A 19429-nucleotide genomic window follows, 5' to 3' on the forward strand; every position below is an offset into this window, starting at 1 on the left:
TTAATGTAACAGAAAACATCAAGAGACTTTGTGAAAACAATGATGAATTTGAATTACCTGATGATATTTGGAATTAAAAAATCTAAAATAAAAATGAGATAGACTGCTTTTTTCACAGTTAAGTTGCTATATTACAACAATGTAACATTGACAACATCCATTATATAACAGATTATTTTTGTTTAAAAATTACTAACCATTGTTATAACTGTATCTTTAGTCAAAATGAAAATAAATGTCTGATGAAAGGAGCGTGTGTTCTCCTGAAACGTCACAAAGAAAAAACTGTTTTCTTATGCTTGTAATAACCGTAAACTACAGGAAAATAATTCTATCATGCAAGCAATGCGTACATACAAGAAAAACTATTACATTTTGATACATGCGTATTCTAATATTGTAAAAAAAATATTGACAGGAGAAAAGAAGAGTACAACAGTAACTAGTTTATTTGCTGTTATTTATTTTGTCTCCCACTCTACAAGATGATGTATTCTTTCATCAAGACTGGCATTAGGTAAATACATAAAATACAGCAGTATACAACTTGAGTCAACAGTTTGTACCACCAGACCAGAGGTAGCTTGGCATTTCTGAAGACTCCCTTCCTTTTCACAATTTGCCATTAACATGCATCTTCTCTAATTTTATCATTATTGTCCATTACTTAAATCTTGCTCTCATCCTACAGCTTTATGCTTCTAAATTTTCATTTTTTTCCTTGGTATGCAAAACAAGAATCAAACGTACAGCGAAGCAAATGCCTTGTGCCATCATATTTGCATGTAAAAACTTACGGTTTTACTTTTTTTCTGGCACACAGGAGATAAAAAAAAATACTTGGCATTTCATCAAACTGAATAAGTCAATTTCAATACCCTGTAGTTTGTAAAATCTGTTTCTAGCTTGAAAGATACACTTATGGAAAAAAAAAAAACACTATCGATATACAAAATGTATAAAAAGTACTAAACCTTTGGCACGTTGTTGTTTTTCTTTTCACAATATTTTAACTGATACAGGTGAAGTATTGTGAAAATAAGAACTGTGCCGTAACTGTATTAAGTATGCACAATGTGTAAGTTATGCTCTACCAAATATTTACGGTTGGGTTTGGGAGAACTACACTGAAATTAATGTTTTTCTAGCAGGAATGTTGCTGGAAGGATAAAGAAAACTTCGAGAAGAACAGAATGGATGTGGAATTATTAAAGGAATGAAGTTTTTAGTAAATATAGCTAGTGATGTTCAGTGGGATGCATTAGGTGATTCAAAAGTCTTGAAATTTTCCTCATATCGCTAACGAATGGTTTTCAGGATGGGATAGAAGACACCACCCCATTTTGCCAGAATCACTTGGGACTACCTCGCTGACACCTTTCCCAATAGATGGATCAGCCGTGGCTCACCAAGACTTTGGGCAGCTTGCTCTCAGACCTGACTCCCCCTACACTTTTTTGTCTGGGGTTTCATTAAGTGTAGGGTGTACCAAGTAAAGATCAACACCATAGAGCAACTGACACAGTAAATAGCTGCAACATGAAAGATCATGCCAGCTGTTGGAGCATGTGTTCCGGTCTACACAAGGAAGGTGGGTGCTATGCCTAGACTTGCAGGACCACCACATTGAAATGTACTGATTGGTTTTCTATTCTAGAGTACTCTTCAGCAGTACTGTCAATTTTGTCAATAAAATGCTTTTTCATTAAAATGTAGAGAGACTTTTGAATCACCCTGTATTACCAAGGAAATTGTCCACCACTATGTTTATATTCGTTGTTTTTCCCAATGAGGGCTTCAAGAATTGAAACAAAATGCAAATAATCTGATGAAGCATACGTGAAAATCCATTCCTTTGACACACACACACATACTCTGTCCCAGGAGTCTGTGGAGCAAGCAAACGAAAACAAGTCCTCTGTGCAAGTAGCAACTCAAGAGGGTTCGACCAATGATTTGTGAGAGGGGCAACGTGACTGTAGCTACCAGCCGTTGGCAGCAGGGCACACTGCTTTGTTAAGCCTGCTCGCTTTCTCCCCTTCTCTAAAGTTAGGTGTGGCCTTGCTCCACAGATTCCTGGGACAAAATATATGATGCAAGAGATAAATTAATGAAAATAGTCTTTGACAATTTGCCAAGTAATGTTCGTGCATCCCACTGTACAATGGTTGCTTCTAGATTTTACATCAATGCATCTGAAGCAATTCCAGGCAGATCTTGTCCATGCACGTAAATAGTATCTTGATATTTTTGGTAGATACAGAGAGCAGGAGGGGGAGTACTGAATCCCAATTGAAGGAATACCCTACCTCACTCTGCATTGCATTTCAGCTGTGAGGGGAAATACAAAAAGTGAAGACCAAAAAATATTGAACCCATTAAACTTTTTGTAGAGCAAGCATGAGGATGTTGAGATTGTCACCACTGTGATCCATGTTAAGGCAAAGGACATCTGATCATGAACTATCATTTGGAAATCTGCAGCATTGCAAGCACTTTATACTGAGACCAAACGTACAATCCCAAAACTTGATCTAACAGCAGTTGACGAGACTGCAAGTTCTGCACCAAATCACACTTCAATATATACATATCAAACGCAGCCCCGGTTACCAACCACACATAAAATGCACTGTCCTGTATAATGGGACTTTTTCAATGTTGGCGATTGCTACCATTCCACATTTGGCCACTTTTCTGTCACTGAACGACTAACACATCTTAATACTTGTCCCATTGTCTATTACCAGTGAAGTTTTTCATACACAGATTTCACCAGAGGCAGGTATGGAGCAATTTCATTTGGCTCTGTGAACATACATGGTGGCACCTGAGGAGAAAATACATAACCTTCATAATCTCAGATTTTATAACTCACAACATACAAAATGTAACAATGAAACTACAAGAAAACATGTTTTTATGGTCCACAATCTGAGATGGAACAATTAAACGTGAGTGGACGGGCGTGTCTTTCCTCGTAAGTCTCTTGGGATGGGAGGTTTTGAAAGTGTGATTTTTGGATGTGAAGTGCTGACAAAAGAAAATCACATATCAGGAAACATTTACCATAGTTGGTTACACCCCCCCCCCCCCAGGTGTTGTGCACTTGTGAGAGAGGGAATTATGGTATCCTGTACCCAAAGAATAAAATTAAAGGAAAAGTATAAATTTACAAAAAAAAAATATTTGAAGAGCCACTGTGGTCCCCACAATAAACTTATGTAAAAAGTAAAGTGCTCCCCTGTGCTTTGCACCATGCCATGAAGGCGTATAGGTGGTGTGGAGTTAGGGCCCCACACTTCCTTGATCTCGGCCTGCTAAATAAGGGTCAAACAGGGGCACACACATTTTTTTTTTTTTTTTACAAAAAGGGAAATTTTGATATTTTAATATTTTTTTGCAGATTTTTCAAAAATCCCCAAAAGAATAGTTTCTTACAGAATGGTGTTTTGTGGTGCATAAATTCAAGTAAGCAGGTTACATAGCCGTTGCATTAATCATTAACCTACTTACGAATAGATAGCGAGACTACTTTCTTCCTATTGCCTAATACACATTAATAATTTTTTGCAATAAACTATGGAACAATTTTCAACATTCACTTGCCTCTGTGCATAAAATGGCCTTTGAAGGAACAAACATTAAGAAGATGAAATCCAAGATAGGTCTTTGATGCAAGTTACATACCTTTAAAGAGACTAAAGTGTAATTTATATTTGTACAAACATGGTTAAACTTAATTTGTTTGTATAAAACAATAAAAAAAATTATTGCAAATATTTTATTGATTCTCTACCACCAAAACAATCTGTTGTGCCTGTGTTACAGATGACAATACATGCAAATTGTGATGAGTGAAAAATTCAGTCCACAGTTGATGTACTTAATTCCACACACATGTCACTTGTGTTGGTGTTTCAATTAATTTATCATCATTTATTAGGGCTGAATCAATACTGATACAGATTCTTGACATTTGTAATATTCAAGAAGTTGTTCAAAATATAGATAATGCATTGATGCATTAATCTACCAATATGCCTTAAAATATTCAAGAATATTAAAATACTTGTTATGTAATCACAAAATTCAGTTTTCACAAAATTGGTGCAAAATAAAAAGGAACTTGCTATTTGGAACAATTTCCAGGATAATTACACTCAGTGAAACGCCTTGTGAAACTCCAAAATTCCAGAAATGTATCAGCCAGCATCGGTAAATAAATTGCAACTGAACTATTTTTTTTCTTTTAGGTTGGATGCTGAAGTTGTTCTTTCTTCTTGGTTTTGCAGCTGGAATTTCTTATTTTGCATTTCAACTGTAGTATGTCATTTTTCTACATCTACATATCACTTACCTTAATATCCTGAACTTTGCTTTCCCTTGATGTATATTCTCTCAATATAAAGTTAGTTTCGAATTCATGATAAATCCTTGTATCATTAACTCTTATCATAACATTATCCACACGGAGAAAATATCTCAACAGCACAAAGAAACTTGACGGCATCACTCTCTGCAATGAAAGAATATACATAGTGCCATAAAATAGCTGTCATTAATGTATTACTAAAAACAAATTGAGTCATCGTACTGCACTAACATCCAGCAATTAAGCCTAATGTACACTTCTTCCAACAGGACTACAATTGAAGTGGTTGAAATGCTTGGAATACAAAAACCAACAATAAATCAAAACATACAGCTCCCTGGAATAAAGTAAAATGAACTCTTGAGTTTTCAAAAAAAAAGAAGTTGGTGTAGAAAGCTTAATATGTTGTATGCTGACCTATCACAACACATGCTATACAGCAATGCTTCTCATCTGACAGGCCATGGTCTGGTACAGGGCCTAGCATCAATTATACCTGGCCATGAAAGATTCATTACATCCAGCATTTGGTAATTAATTTGATATTTGTCAACAAGCCTAGTCAAAATAGAACAATTAATCTTTATGATTAAGCAATAATTTATTTAATAATAGATAATTTCAAGGTTACATAATAGCTAATGTAACAGTTTTTAAAAATTAGAAAGGCATTTATGAATAAAATTGTTGTTAGGATCAGTGGATTGACTTTAAAAAAACATTGCCGGGACATGGTCTAAGGTTGAGAACCACTGCTATACAGGGTGTTGGCAGACTTAGCTCCACATTTTCAAGCTGTTGCTGTAAAAAGTCCATTCTTGTAACAGAGCTCTGGATTGATTTGATTTGGTGTTTAAGTACACTTCATGCACAGTAAGGCTAATCAAGAGTGGACCTATAGTTTAAAGTGGGATCCAAACCACTATGTGCCTCCACAGGGTGTCAAATAGGGATGGCCAAATCCGGATTTTTTAAAATCTGGAATCCGGATAGTAAAAATAAAGAATCTGGATTTCAGAGAGAACCCAGATTTCTGAGGGGATCTGGATTATGAATTTAACCTATCCTGGCACACGCTTATTTTAAATAATAAGTTCAATATTACGTAAATAAGTCCACTGAAAATGTTTGGAGGTAATTTCAAACTGAGAGAGAGGAGTAGTTGGCTAACTGAAAAGCTATGGGATAATTGTTATTGCAGCAGTATTGTAAATCTACAGCAGTTTTTTTTTGTTTTGCCCAAACATGAACATATTGCTGGATGGCAATAGCAGTTGCACAAGAGCGGAATTTTTGATAGATTGACAAGTTCGCGCTTTAGTTCAATGCACAAGCACCTTCTGATGCCAAAACAATATAATCATTTTCATCTGCTTCTTTGGAGCTCGAACTGGAATAGTATACAATAACAAAAAAACGTCATATTTCCTTCTGTTTTCGACCAAACTTTTCTTGCAGTCATGTCATACGTACAAAAAACATTCAGTATCTACCGTATTACTAAGCGCAGTCAGCTTCTATTTTGACCAGGTGAGCAGGAGACAAATGCTGATAAATTAGCGGCAGATATAAAGTTTACGAGTTTCACAAACACATATTCTCTCGCCCTCTCCTGTATTTCTTTCGTCATTTCTCTTTGCTGTTGTACGTCGGGACTCCCTTATCGCACAATGTGAATACAACCTTGTGTTCTGACATCACCAAGGAGTACTTTCATTGTTAGGCTAATTGCCTAAGTTGTTGGGTTCGGCTTGTTAGGTTTAGTTCTCTTAGCATAAATAATACATTTAGAGTGTATTTATGCTAAGAGAATCAAACATAAAGAGACCTAACTTAACAACGTAGGCATTCTTCATCTCACTTGATTGCACAGAAAGACTAGTTGGGACTGGACCTACAGCTCAAAGTGGGATCTGAACCACTTGTGCCTCCACCGGGTATTCTTCAGTCTGACGAAAGAATGCAAGGTTGTCGCATTATGCGTTATGTATGTCTTATTTATACTTTCCAGTGCTTGTACCCCCCCCTACTCTCTCTCTCTCTCTCTAAATGCTTGTATCCCCCCTACTCTCTCTCTCTCTCTATGTTTTAACACACACATCACACGGGTTATTCGTTCACCAAATCTTCTGATTAAAATTCACTCTATCCACTCTAATCTAGAAAAAAGTAGCGAAAGAACTCCATGTTGCGAAGTCACTTGTCTATCATTCCTATCTTTCCTGTGTCAATCAAGGATGCCCACTGCCCCCCCCCCCCCCTGAGATTTGTGGAAATACTTGATGAACTTCGATGTGAAATTATAGTGATATTTTACAACAAAATATATTGTTTTCTGTGACTTATAGGCCACAAGTTACAGCAATTATTATTATTATTATTATTAGAAGTAGGGTTACATTGAAGTTCATTTTATGCTGATTTAATTAACTATAAAAAAACAACTTTTTGTCCTGCAAGAATTGATGTCCCTTCTCTGATGCCCTTCAATTGCTCACTGTGTACTTCGATTTATACAGGGGTTATTTTATCTAGAAGAAATTTAACATAGCCCATACTTTGTTAGGTAAATAACAGATTATATTAATTGATTTGATTTATTTGTTTTATTTAACTTTGCTTTTCTCCCAGTTTTGGCTAATTACCAGAATATAAGGATGAATTGTGATAAGATGAAGTAGACGAAGTGACAAACACACATGGGCAGATCACAAAATAAGCTACACGTACGATTGTACTGGCTGAGAGTCTACTTTCAGATTAAAAATTCTAGATACTCGAGTTTAGACTGTAATTAAAAACTAACCAGTATACCTACAAAAAAACGAGTTATGTCAAAATTTAGCTTATTCAATTCTGCGTTAATCTATGCTAATCAATTTTTTTTCAAGTAGACCTTATATTTTTTTATGATCATGAGAACAAAAAAAGGGCCATTCATATTGCGAAACAGATTTTATACAGATTTTTATTCAGTGGAGTAAAGATGTACGCGGAACGTGGCAACACGGCACACAGCGATGTCCGTTGAACCGTTAAAAAACTACGGGCTCAATGCTTGCAGTGGTGTCACGTTCCACGTACAGCATTACTCCGCTGAATAAAAATCTGTATAAAATCGGTTTCGCAATGTGAATTGACAAGGCTAATGGATTTTAAAAAGAGATGCAAAGAGCTTCAAACCAAGACCAATATTGTATTTATAGGGCTACCCAATACTAAGAAAAAGTTGTTTTGCAAAATTGAAGAAAACTGCTTTTTGACAAATTTTGAAAACTTGAAAATTAAGAATTATATTTAAAACCTTTCTGCCTCTACTGTACTAAAATTTCACAACAATCGGACAAACCGTTTTTGATTTACAGAATTTCAAAGAGAGCGATCGTTTGCAAACCTAAAAATAAAAAGGCCCTTTTTTGTTCTCACAACGATAAAAAATATAAGGCCTACTCGGAAAAAAAAAATTGGTTAGCATAGATTAAAGCAAAATTGAATAAGTTAAATTTTGATGTAACTGTTTTTTATGTAGGTCTATTGGTTAATTTTTAATTGCAGTCTAAACTCTAGTATCTATAATTTTTAATCCGACAGTAGTTAGTCTGCTAAATGCCGTCCAGGGTGTACTATGTGGAAGAAAGGCTGACATTTGGGTGGCAGACTATTGTAGATTCGAGTATATTGTTTAATTCATGCGACAATAATTGAAAATATGGATCGAAATCCATTTTGCCTCCCTAATCAGTTTCCCTCTGAAATCTGGATTGCCTCCAAAATCCATTTTCCCCTCCAAAATCTGGATAGCAAATTTTCCAAATCCGGATTTTAACAGAGCTCTGGAAAAGTTTTGAGCAGCTGCATGATATCCTGCAGCATGTTTCTCAAATGTGTATCACATTAGGCATTTCTGTGATGCATCAGCGGAGTCACGTGATGTACATCTAATGTTACACAACAGGGCAATAATTAATCAATGAATTTTTTAGAAGCTTTGGATCAAGATATATTCTTACCTGTTAATAATGTATACACCCACTCAGGGACCCAAGCATAATAAGTAGTCACCTTTCGATCACCACTGAAGTTCCCAGGTTTGAGTCCCAGGCTGGGCATGGGTGCTTTGAGAGTAGAGATTAGCCAACAGTGGGAGAAAAGCGATGCAGTAAAAATACAACAATGTACATGAACACAAGAAAATTAGCACAATAATAAAGAGGTCCTGATTTTACTTTTCTCATTTTCCTTGACAATGGAGATGAGAAACTGACACGCATCAGCCTTTTATCATTAATGTATATTGTGTTACGTTTCACTCTGTTCTGTTCCATATTTGTACTGCATAAGAATATGTTCAAGCACAGTTGAGTACAAAAGATACAAATACATATAAAAATTGTTTTTTCATCTTAACAAACATCCCATAATAGATAATCTGATAACTAACTAACTAACTAACTAACTCTCTAGCCTTCTTAAACCCGAAGGTTCATGGCTGCAGCAACACAGGCCTTCCATGTTTCCCTATTTTGAGCAAGTTCTATATACTCTTTTCCATCCCTACCGATTTCCCTTAGGTCCATCTCAACGTTGTCCCTCCATCTTCGTCTTGGCCTTCCTACAGGTCTCTTACCATCAGGTTTCCCAACAAGAATCCTGTAAACTCCTCGTTCCTCTCCCATTCGTGCCATATGGCCTGCCCACCTAAGTCTTCTTGATTTAATTATTCTAATAATATCTGGACATGAATACAAATTATGTAGTTCTAAATTATGTAACCTTCTCCACTCACCTGTCTCCTCATCCCTTTTAGGTCCAAAGATTTTCCTAAGGATCTTATTTTCAAATACTCTCAATTTATGTTCCTCTTTCAATGTAAGGGACCAAGTTTCACATGCATATAATACTACAGGAAAAATTACTGTTTTGTATATTTTAACTTTCAGTTTCTTAGATATTAAACGAGAAGACAAAAGTTTATGAAGAGAGAAGTAACATGCATTTCCTGAATTAAGCCTACTTTTTATTTCCTCTTTAATATAATTTTCATTTGTTAATATTACTCTGATAACTATTGTGGTTTATTCACATTTTCACTTCTTGTATATTTAAGGGGAAGAGGGACAATTTCGCACCAGTTGTGCATATATTTCAATGTCGTTGGAATTGGCATTGCTACTAAGAAAACCCTTGACTATACAAGTGAATATGAATTTCTCTCAATATTGCAAGCGATTTTTTTAAGGTGATTATTAATCTAGACACGATGTTTAAAAAATATCACCAATACGTATTTACAGAATCCCATGTATTCCTTATGGGAAATCAACTTCAAGTTACAGCTAATCAAATGGGAATTTCGACATTTTCTATGACTAAGAAATAGTTCAAATGCATCCTTTTTCCGTCAATGTACTTTTCCACATCACTGGATGTTTGATATTCCCGAGAGAACGAATAAAATAATGATCCCGTAAGCATAATGTATTTCTACTTGCCTCCTACGGCCATCCTGGCAAACCTGATGGTGAATAAAAGAGCTAAATTCCACCTTAAATATAGCTAAAGCTGACTTTCAAGGAGCTAAATTAACGAAGGCTGGATAAAGTGCCTTCTATGGTAATTTTAGGTGTCAGAGGGGTGGGGGCACTACTATTACCGTTAACTTTAAAGTGATGACAATTTATCCTTAGTTTCCACATCCTTAGTTTTCACCGTCTAGATGTGGTAGCATCACCCATCTCAATAATCCAACGATGGTCGTATGAAATTGAAATAAAGGATTCCCAGATAAAAATATTGTCATCTTCACTTCAGCCACGGCGCTATATAAAAGTAGCCAGGTAGGTAAGAGGGTGTGGGACAACGCAGCTAATATAAGAATATCACGTCACTTGCAAAATGTATACTCATGGCAAAAGTTGGTCTGTGTGGGCCGGAGCATAGTGGGGCAGGGGCGGGTGCCACAATTCACAGCCAAACGAGTGCACGAAAGAGCCAGATCTGGCTCCAAAAGAGCTAAGTTCGCAACAGTGATCCCCAGCTGTCTCAGAGAGAAGGACCTCGGAAAAATTGTCACTCTTCCCCTTAAGACGGTAAAGATTCAATGTAGTCACCTTCTTATGTGATTTCTTGTCCCTGATGAAACAAATAAGTATGTGAAACACTGGAAACAAAGTACTGCAATATATGTGCTGTGCATATGCATTATAAATCCTCTGCTGACATAAACTATTTCAGTCTGAACTCTCTTAGTGTTTAGTATTACATACTTACAATTTTAACTGTGCATACTGCAACCCCATGGTCATGCAACTCATCTTCAAAGAGCGTTATATCATCGTAAAAAAGGATTTTCTCCTTTTGCTTGAGTTTCTCTATGTCAATCCGATCTTCTGTTTCTGTAACCTTTATTTCACCATGTAAGCTTCCTTTGTACGTTGTTGTGAATGTCCAATCAAATGGCTTGACCACCTCGTCAAGCTGCTCAGATTCTGGCCTGAAGAAAGTTACAAAAAAAAAAAGTGTTAACATGACCATAAATTTTCGGACTAAGGCCATATACTCAGTTACAAAATTATCAACATCAAGAGCTCAGAATATATGATTCACCACTGTATAATTGCATGATCTATGGGAGAAGTATAGGCACTCACCTAGTTTCCTTCCAGGCATCAGCACAGGCTATTTTCATGGGAAGCTTTTCGCTTGTAACATCCTTCAAGGCATCCAATGCATTGAATTCTATTCCATAGCCGTTAGAATTCTGCACTGAAAGTACATTATTGGGAAATACCATTTCTGGGATTTGCGGCAGCTGCAATTTGTGATTGTAACTGAAAGTAAAACATTTACCACATAACATAAATACATTTTTAAATTAATTCATTGCTGTTTATATATTTTTTTCAATCTTCATGTATAAACATCACTGCTTCAAAGTTCTTATGGTAAAAGAAAACAACAGATTATGTAATAAGTATTTCTTGAAGCTTTTCTGGCAGCTAATGATGAAGTTTTCTCGGGATATCAGCCAGGTGATTTCTGGATAGGCTTCCAAGCTTTAGAGAGCTAATGTCACTCTCACCTTCACGGACATTAGCTCTCGAAAGCTCGGAAGCCTATCCGGAAATCACCTGGCTGATATCTCAAGAAAACTTTTACGTTATGTAATGTCGAAGGTATCCAAATCTTGATTTACTAAATGAACTCTTAGACTTTAGTAATGGGTCAGATTAATCAATATCGGCTGATATAAGCATAATCGACAATAATTTTACCAATCCAATACATCTATAAATATCTTATAATTTAGTGCAAAATTTGGACTTTTTTTATATGTTATGGATATGAATATATAATCTACATATTCTAGTTTTTTTCTTTTCTTTAAAGTAAATGTCTAAATATGCAGCAGCTTGTGCATTGTCGTTATCTGGTAATGAAGCAATTTTACAATACCAGACACTTTCCCAATTTCTTTCATATTTCGCATACTCAATAATTTAGGCCTCATAATCACGAATCTGCAGTTAAAATTTGGCACTCACGTGTAGAACTTGCAAAATAAGCAGGTCCGTGATCGCAACAGACACCCTCGATTTCTCAAAAAAAAAACAATGTTTATCACAAGATTTTGTGTTTTGAATACTTAAAGAACGAAATATATATATACAACTACGAACCTGAAATTTTAACTATGTTAGCCTAACCTAACTGTGTATGGTTTGTGGGGCTACCCATGCATCGTTTGAGGGGTGTAAGGCTAATTGCGACCACGGACCATCAAAAAATGTCATTTTCATAGCACTTGAGTGACAAACTTTGCGATAAACATTGGTTTTCTTGAGAAATCGAGGGTGTTGGTTGCGATCACGGAACCGCTTATTTTGCAAGTTCTACACGTGAGCGCCAAATTTTAGCTGCAGATTTGTGATTACGAGGCCTAAATTATTGAGTATGCGAAATATGAAAGAAATTGGGGAAGTGTCCGGTATTGTAAAATCATACCCTGGTAACATACATTTATTAAGGAGACCATTGGTCCATTCAACTTCAAGGACCATTTGGAATTTTATATCAGATTGGTAGAATCGGTTATTAGTATCAGTAAATTTTATATCCGTATCAGCCAAAATTTCATATCGGTCCACCCCTACTACTACGTATATATTATTTACATATAAATTAACAAATATAACCACACACATCAAACATGATTCAATAGTTAAAATGACAAATTATGCTTCTGAAAGAACAATTAACTGATTCACCTCTATATGTACAGTTTGTTCAACTTACAAAAAATAATTAAAGAGGAATACATTTGTGGGAAAAATTTGAGAACGTTACATTAAACACAGCACTACCTAATTAGTTATCAGGTACAATGTCTAAATCAGATATCACCAAACTCCCTCGAGGCATAGAACTGCTTTAAACATTTGAAAATACAGAGCAATTCACCAAGGGTGGAATGACTTTTTTTTTCATAATGTTTTGGTGCAAAAGATGGATGAGACAATAAAAGAAATATGTGTTATTAAAATCATATTTGATAAATTCAGCACTGGGCTACTATTCTGTGTTAGTACACTTAAATTCATCTTTATAGGTCTGGTAGTTATTGAGATAGCAATACTTGACATGACCGGCACATAAGTGTCATGTTTTTGTGTTTTCCTGATTTGAACCCTAAAATTCATTTATTGTTTGGTATGCAAATGATTGTAAATGTCATGGTTTAGTTGTGTACAAGACTGATTCTAATGTGCAGTATTGTTTCTCAAAATACTGACCAGGCTTGTCTGCCATCCATGTAGAGGTGCAATCATCAAGAAGCTGAGACATTGAAAAAGTTTCCCTCAATATGGCTGCCAAAACTTGCATGTGCAACTAAAAATATATCTGTGGGCTATTAGTAGCTTGTTATCAACTGTTTGGCAATCCCAGCTATAAATAGTACTTATTTACTAGTGCAAGGGTCATTTACAGTATACTTGCATGTTCAAATGTGGGGCAGAAGGTTTAATGCACAATAAAATAATTCATATTGTTCATACATTCCTTCACTTAACCCTACATATCGTGTTGTGCAGAATTTTTTCATATACAAGTAAAGAAAACTCACAAACACAATGGGCAAAGGTCTTTGTCTCTGTCATCAGCTACAGAAGAACACTTCTCAGAATCGGAACACTTGGACTGTAAAATGTGACTTCGTCTCACTTTAACAGTCCATGGACCAAATGACTGTTCCTCCACTTCACGAGGCAATCGGTCCATGTCAACCTCCTTGACATTAGACATCTTGCTTGCTTTGTCTCAACAACAGCTGTAAAAATAAGAGAAAACACATAATATTCCATGTCATGCAGAGAGATCCTACTTTCATAAGCCAGGTGCAAAGGTTTGTAACAGAGTGAGGAAAACATTTCAATGTTTATGAAGGAATGTGTAGTTTGAAGTAATGTGGGTAACAGTAGTATAAGTCGGAGACGGATTTCTTAAAATTTACAGGAGAAAAGACGAGAAAGTACTTACGGAATTGTGTTCTTGAGGACTTTCTGAAGCCGGAGATATTTTTTTTTATAATCCTGCTACGTATTTTGCCTGTAAATAAGGTATTTTTCGTCAATCATGCATCTCCGTTGTGCGATAGCTCGTGCCGCCATTACCGTCGACTACGTGAATCAAATGTTCCGTGCGTTTGGTTATGTAACCCCCTCACAGTGTAGCAACCACGCGGAAGTTTGACAAGATGACGTGTGAGCGTTTTTTTTTTTCAATAAAAGGCAAGACTCTAGTTTATGTCCTTTTCATAAGGAATACGTGTCATATATCGTTGGAAAGCTTATTTTATAAGGAATTCAACAACGTAAATCCCAAAGCGAGCAAAAATTTCCTGAAGGAGTAAATCGAGAAAAACCGATGTTGTCCGGATTTGCGCAATTGAACGTACTGAGGTATTTTTTAGATGATGAAGCACATATTTAGGGGTGAAATGAGTGCTAATGGAACCTAACCTAACAGGCCTAACCTAACCTCGTAGGGATACCTCGACCCCGTGAATGGATAGTGGGGCTATCGTGAACAGAAAGTGTAAAAAGAAAAAGGTACTTACCCGAAGAAATGCCGGGTGCCGCACCACGATCGCGCACCGCGAACGCAAAGAAGCAATCACCATGCAGATAAGGACGTAAAGTACAGTCTAGCCTCAATTTTCGCTTAAAAACCTTTTGTGAATAGTTTGTGCGGAATTTATCGGTTCATAAGTTTGGAAACACTGCACATCAGCTGACGATACTGCATATCAGCTGACGATAGACAACGTGAGTCAAGATTTGTCCGCCGAATTAGCTACGACCAATAAATGATTATAATGTTAAAAGTAACGTGTTTTTCATGAAAAAAAAAAGTTATGGCCAGCTTGAAAAATCTTCCGCTATGCATATGAGGTAAGTAGGAATGATTTTTATTTGAAAACAACCGAGTTTTATGTGTCTCCGGCTTATACTACTGTTACCGTAATGTGATGCAGCAATTGTGTAGAAAATTCATTCCGCAAAGGCAGACTGAAGGACTCACCATTCTTGCCTTCTATACAAATAAAACAGGAAAAAAGATAAATTAGCCTTTCTGTACATAAAGTGGACTTAAAAACAAACTCAGAAAACTTATTTTCATGGGTGAAACATATTTTGCACAACAAAATGGAATACATAAAGCATACCGATTTTAATTGTACAGTGAATGGAAAAGATAATAGTAGTGTGTTTTATCTGGGTTTCTACTAATATTGAAAAAAAATCTCCAACTATTGTAAATTTTCCAGGTAACTGGAGACCAACACTCATGGAAATTAAAGTGATTTTTTATCGAACCTATGTAATATACACTGCTGGACAATATAAACCGGACACTTGCATTTTTTGTGATAACACATAAATTCTGATTCGAAAGCTAACTAAATGTTGCAGAAATTATTGGGAATTAAAAAAAAACTGAATATATTCAACAGAAAACAAATTAAAATTAACAACTTAGTGGCGTACCTAGGATTTTCAAAGGGGAAGGTACTTTTTACTTTTTTAGTAATTGCATTTCAGATGTCAAAAATTAAGGTGTCCATTTTTTTTTCTTGTCCAGCAGTATATAATGTGTTTCAGTGCAGGGAAACCACAAATAACAGATTTTTAATCTCAAAGTACAGGCCATGTAAGTAAGAAAAAAGAAAACTTCCTATCTTAAAGAACTTTCACCATCCTTTATCATAAAAAAAACTGTCGCATGTACATTCAAATACAGAAAAAACACATGAAAAAGATAACATTGCCAAACTCAGCACTCCTAAAGTAAGAACAATGTCGAAAATTGCTATCAGTGCAGGCACGGTTGGTCCTATGGCAAATAGTAGCAGTGGAACAATAAACAATGTCTCTACCTTTTCACAATTTTTCGCTAAAATTTCTACACAATTAGTAATGTTTTGTGAACATAACATGTAAAATTTCATGTAACATGAAACCGTGAGTCGACTGCCCTGGTGCACGTTCCCGTTTGAATCCCCACAGGACAATCCATATAATAGTGAGAGGCGGATATATGGTTAAATACATGCAAACGGATACTACTGAACTACTGAAGCTGCAACAGAATGCAATGTCCTTGCTGATTTCTCCCTTACTGTGTTGGCTTATGGGCTTCAAGTTTGAAGCGAGTACATTACTAATTCAATATTTTTATCAATTTGTCAATGTCAATTTTTATCAAATATACATGAGCAAAATAGCTTGTGCATGCATTCAGATGTTTTTCTTTAAAGCTGGAAACACTTGAGGTATGCAAAAGTAAAAGAATTGTGTGATCTCAGACAAGGAATTAAGCAAGCATGCACGTTTCCCATGGACAATGTATTTTCCGTTGACAAGCGACTAACTTTCATACACTAGTGGGAATTAATGTAGAAGTAAATTGGAACCTTAGTAGAATGCATTTAGGGACTTTATTCTAATGCTAAGATAACCAAACCTGGTCTGCTTAACCTAACTACGAAAGCATATATTGAACAAAATCTTAAGTAATCACTAGAACTTCACAGTATGTGTTAAGAGAAGCAAATTGAAATCGAACCATGTTAAAATCACATTCGTAGAATCATGAAATCACAATAAAACAAAAGGAACTTGGGCCCATTAACTTATTGTTGTTTCAGAGTTAATTTTATTCGCACACCTCTACTACAAAACCATGTACTCTCAGATGTAAAAAATCTGGACTAACCTTTGAAGCCTGCCGTCTCTCAACTGTTTTGCAAAGAAAGTATACTTGTGAAAAAAATATATATAAAGACGATTTTATTATTATTATTATAATAAGTCATGTGACTTCGGTGAACCACAAGGAAAACAGTGCACAAGCTGAACAATAGTTTCGTAAGTTTTAGTCCGCCTTTGATTAGACTTATTTTGTATCTTAATGTAAAACAATTACTATATATAGTAAATTTACTGATGTTGCTCTTGGTGCTAAATTCACTGGGTCTCCCTTATCACACAACGCAAGGACAACCTTGCATTCTGACGTCAGACGAAGAATGCCACATTAGGTCTGTTAGGTTTTGGTTCTCTTAGCATAAATACACTGTAAATGTATTATTTATGCTAAGAGAACTAAACCTAACAACTTAGGCATTTACCCTAACAATGACAGTTTTTCCCAGTGACGTCAGAATGCAAAGTAGTCCACGCATTGTGCGATAAGGGAGACACATATTTCACTTCTGTGATTGTGAAATATGGGTTGTGCTGCTTCAAGCTAAGGAAAGATAGGTATGTATTTTATGTTTCCCCATAACACATCTCCGCGAGCTAAAAATAACACAATCATCATCTTCAAAAATCATGCACATTATTTCAATTTTTAGCGGGTGTACAAAGGGTCAAGGATACCATGAAATTTAATAGCGGACACAAAATGCAAAACTTCGTGCAAGTGGTCCCAGGTTCGATCTCGGTGGGAGTCCTCATACAAATGCTACTGAAAGTCAGGAAAACGTCTTACAAATCAATTATCAAAAAAATTGCATCTAATTATAAGTACAATTTTAAATACCACAAATTAGGGCTAGAGTCAACTTGCAGTCCTTTTGGTATTTGTTTACTATCCTTCGGACACATTTATTTATTTTTACAGAAGAAACTACTTACCGTAATAAGTTCCTGTAGCATTGTCAAACATCGGGAAGGTGTTTTGTGTGATGTGGGAATCTTTCATAGCTGAAATTCATGTTGTTCGTTGAAAATTAATTCTCCGACGGAGAATAGCTAGCCCCACGAACCATTGGCGCATGGATAGGTTAGTTCTGTTAGGTTAGGAAACATAGTTAAAAATTTGGTGTCGTGTTAATATCAGGATCTAGAAATTGGAAATAATTGCGAACCATTGGCGCTAGCCCCACGAACCATTGGCACGTGGTTAGGTTAGTTCTGTTAGGTTAGGAAACATAGTTCAAATTTCATCAAAACAACGTTGATACACCTTCAGGAATGTTCCGCGAAGCAGATACGTAAGTACGAATGTCAAAAATTGACGAAACGAAAAAATTAGAGGTGTCCGAAGGATAGTAAATTTTTACCGTCCTTTTTTCCTATCGGTGGTAAGTGATGGCGTTAACAACACTGCAGGCTCGTGTTTGCGTCCGCGTTGCGAATGCGTGTGCTTCGGGGTGGTGATTGGTTTTGTGCGTTCGTTGTGCGTGTGTATTATCAGAATGGCGTACGTCTGGTTGGAAGGCTTCTGGAACAGGAAGCGCTTGGCAATTACTTTCTGGACCAGAGACAAGTGGATAGCCCCACGAACCATTCACGTTAGCCCCAAAAACCATGCATGGGTAGCCCCACGAACCATTCACGTTAGCCCCAAAAACCATGCATGGGTAGCCCCACGAACCATTCACGGGGACGAGGTTAGGTTAGGTTCCACTAGCACTCCATTCATCGAAAAATTCCCTCCGTACGTTAAATTCCGCATATCCGGATAACAACGGTTTTCCTCGATTTCCTCCTACACGTTGTTTTTCCTCGCATCAGGACTACCTTTTTTTAATTCCTTATACAATAAGCTTTCCAACAATATATGACACGCATTCCTTAGGAAAAGCGTCTAATATAGACTCTTACTCAAATTAGTTCTTAACACAGTCTACATTGAAGTTGTAGAATAGAAGATTTTAACGTACCTGTTCATTTCTAGAAAAGAAAATTAAAGGAGGTGCAATTTTGTACCTGTACTAAAAGTCCATTAGCGAAGTTGGTGGTGCTGATGGGCACAATCGATGAATCGAAAATATAAAATCGTTTATATCGATTACTTGAATATTTCGAGATAGTCGATCTTTTCTTCTCATCGAGTTTTCTCACAAACCCCAAAGAGCCAAACTTTTCCGCTAGAGGCGCCACCCCTGTTGTGTCCTAAAGAATTTTGGTAGTGTCTGCTGCCACGTTCTTCTTCTGCTTGAATCTCAAAAGAGATGCGCGTGCCAGCAAACTCGTCTTTGTTTTATCGTGATTTCATCATGCTATGTATGCAATTAAGTCTGTAACACATACTGTGAAGTTGTAGCGATTACTTTCCTTTCACATAAATGTTTTAAGATTAGGTCCCTTAGCATTCTTCTAATTTGAATTTGAATTTTATTTTCTTCCGTTGACCCTTGATTAAAAGGGCATGGAAAACGTCAAGATAGATAATGAAATAATAATTAGTTTAGTACATCATAACAAAAAAGAAGAAACATTGTGTAGTACATTACATCACTACACCAAAGTAAAAATTGAAAAATACACTTCATTACACTACAATAAAAACAAAAACACATTATCATTGTTGCATGATTGAAATTAGAATACAATTAAAATACATATTGTTTAGTACATTGGCCTTGTATTGTCTTGTTCCATGAATGTAGTTAGGTTAGGTTCCGTTAGCATTAAAATAATATCGCTAAATGCTTTGTAAAGAAAAAGGTTCTAAATTACCTGTACATTAATTCCCACTAAT

The 19429-nt window shown here is 36.0% G+C and overlaps 1 protein-coding gene across 2 annotated transcripts; it reads right to left on the reverse strand.

Annotated features, from left to right (window-relative positions):
• Window positions 1–453: 453 nt before the first annotated feature.
• Window positions 454–18785, reverse strand: LOC145988818 (TIP41-like protein). 2 transcript variants are annotated; one of them, XM_083124026.1, is made up of 6 exons: window positions 18655–18785; window positions 13500–13703; window positions 11026–11205; window positions 10646–10868; window positions 4361–4519; window positions 454–2830 (listed from the first exon to the last, which is right to left on the reverse strand). In XM_083124026.1, the coding sequence occupies exons 2-6, from the start codon at window positions 13676–13678 to the stop codon at window positions 2744–2746; spliced, it is 828 nt and encodes a 275-aa protein (XP_082980152.1). In that variant the 5' UTR covers window positions 13679–13703; window positions 18655–18785; the 3' UTR covers window positions 454–2743. The 2 variants fall into 2 exon arrangements, with proteins under 2 accessions (XP_082980152.1, XP_082980151.1); XM_083124025.1 differs by having other exon boundaries at window positions 18609–18704.
• Window positions 18786–19429: the final 644 nt, after the last annotated feature.

Source organism: Lepisma saccharinum, chromosome 6 (assembly GCF_977018435.1).
Source record: "Lepisma saccharinum chromosome 6, izLepSacc3.1, whole genome shotgun sequence".
NCBI lineage: Eukaryota > Metazoa > Arthropoda > Insecta > Zygentoma > Lepismatidae > Lepisma > Lepisma saccharinum.

Bases quoted from the DNA above. Each gene is read 5' to 3' on its own strand.
- LOC145988818 (XM_083124026.1), bottom strand. From the start codon at position 13,678: ATGTCTAATGTCAAGGAGGTTGACATGGACCGATTGCCTCGTGAAGTG. The intron at 4,520-10,645 runs GTAAGTATGTAA...CTTTCATTGCAG, and splicing joins CAGTATGCACAGTTAAAATT to AGAGTGATGCCGTCAAGTTT. The intron at 2,831-4,360 runs GTAAGTGATATG...TTTTCTCCTCAG, and splicing joins GCAAAGTTCAGGATATTAAG to GTGCCACCATGTATGTTCAC.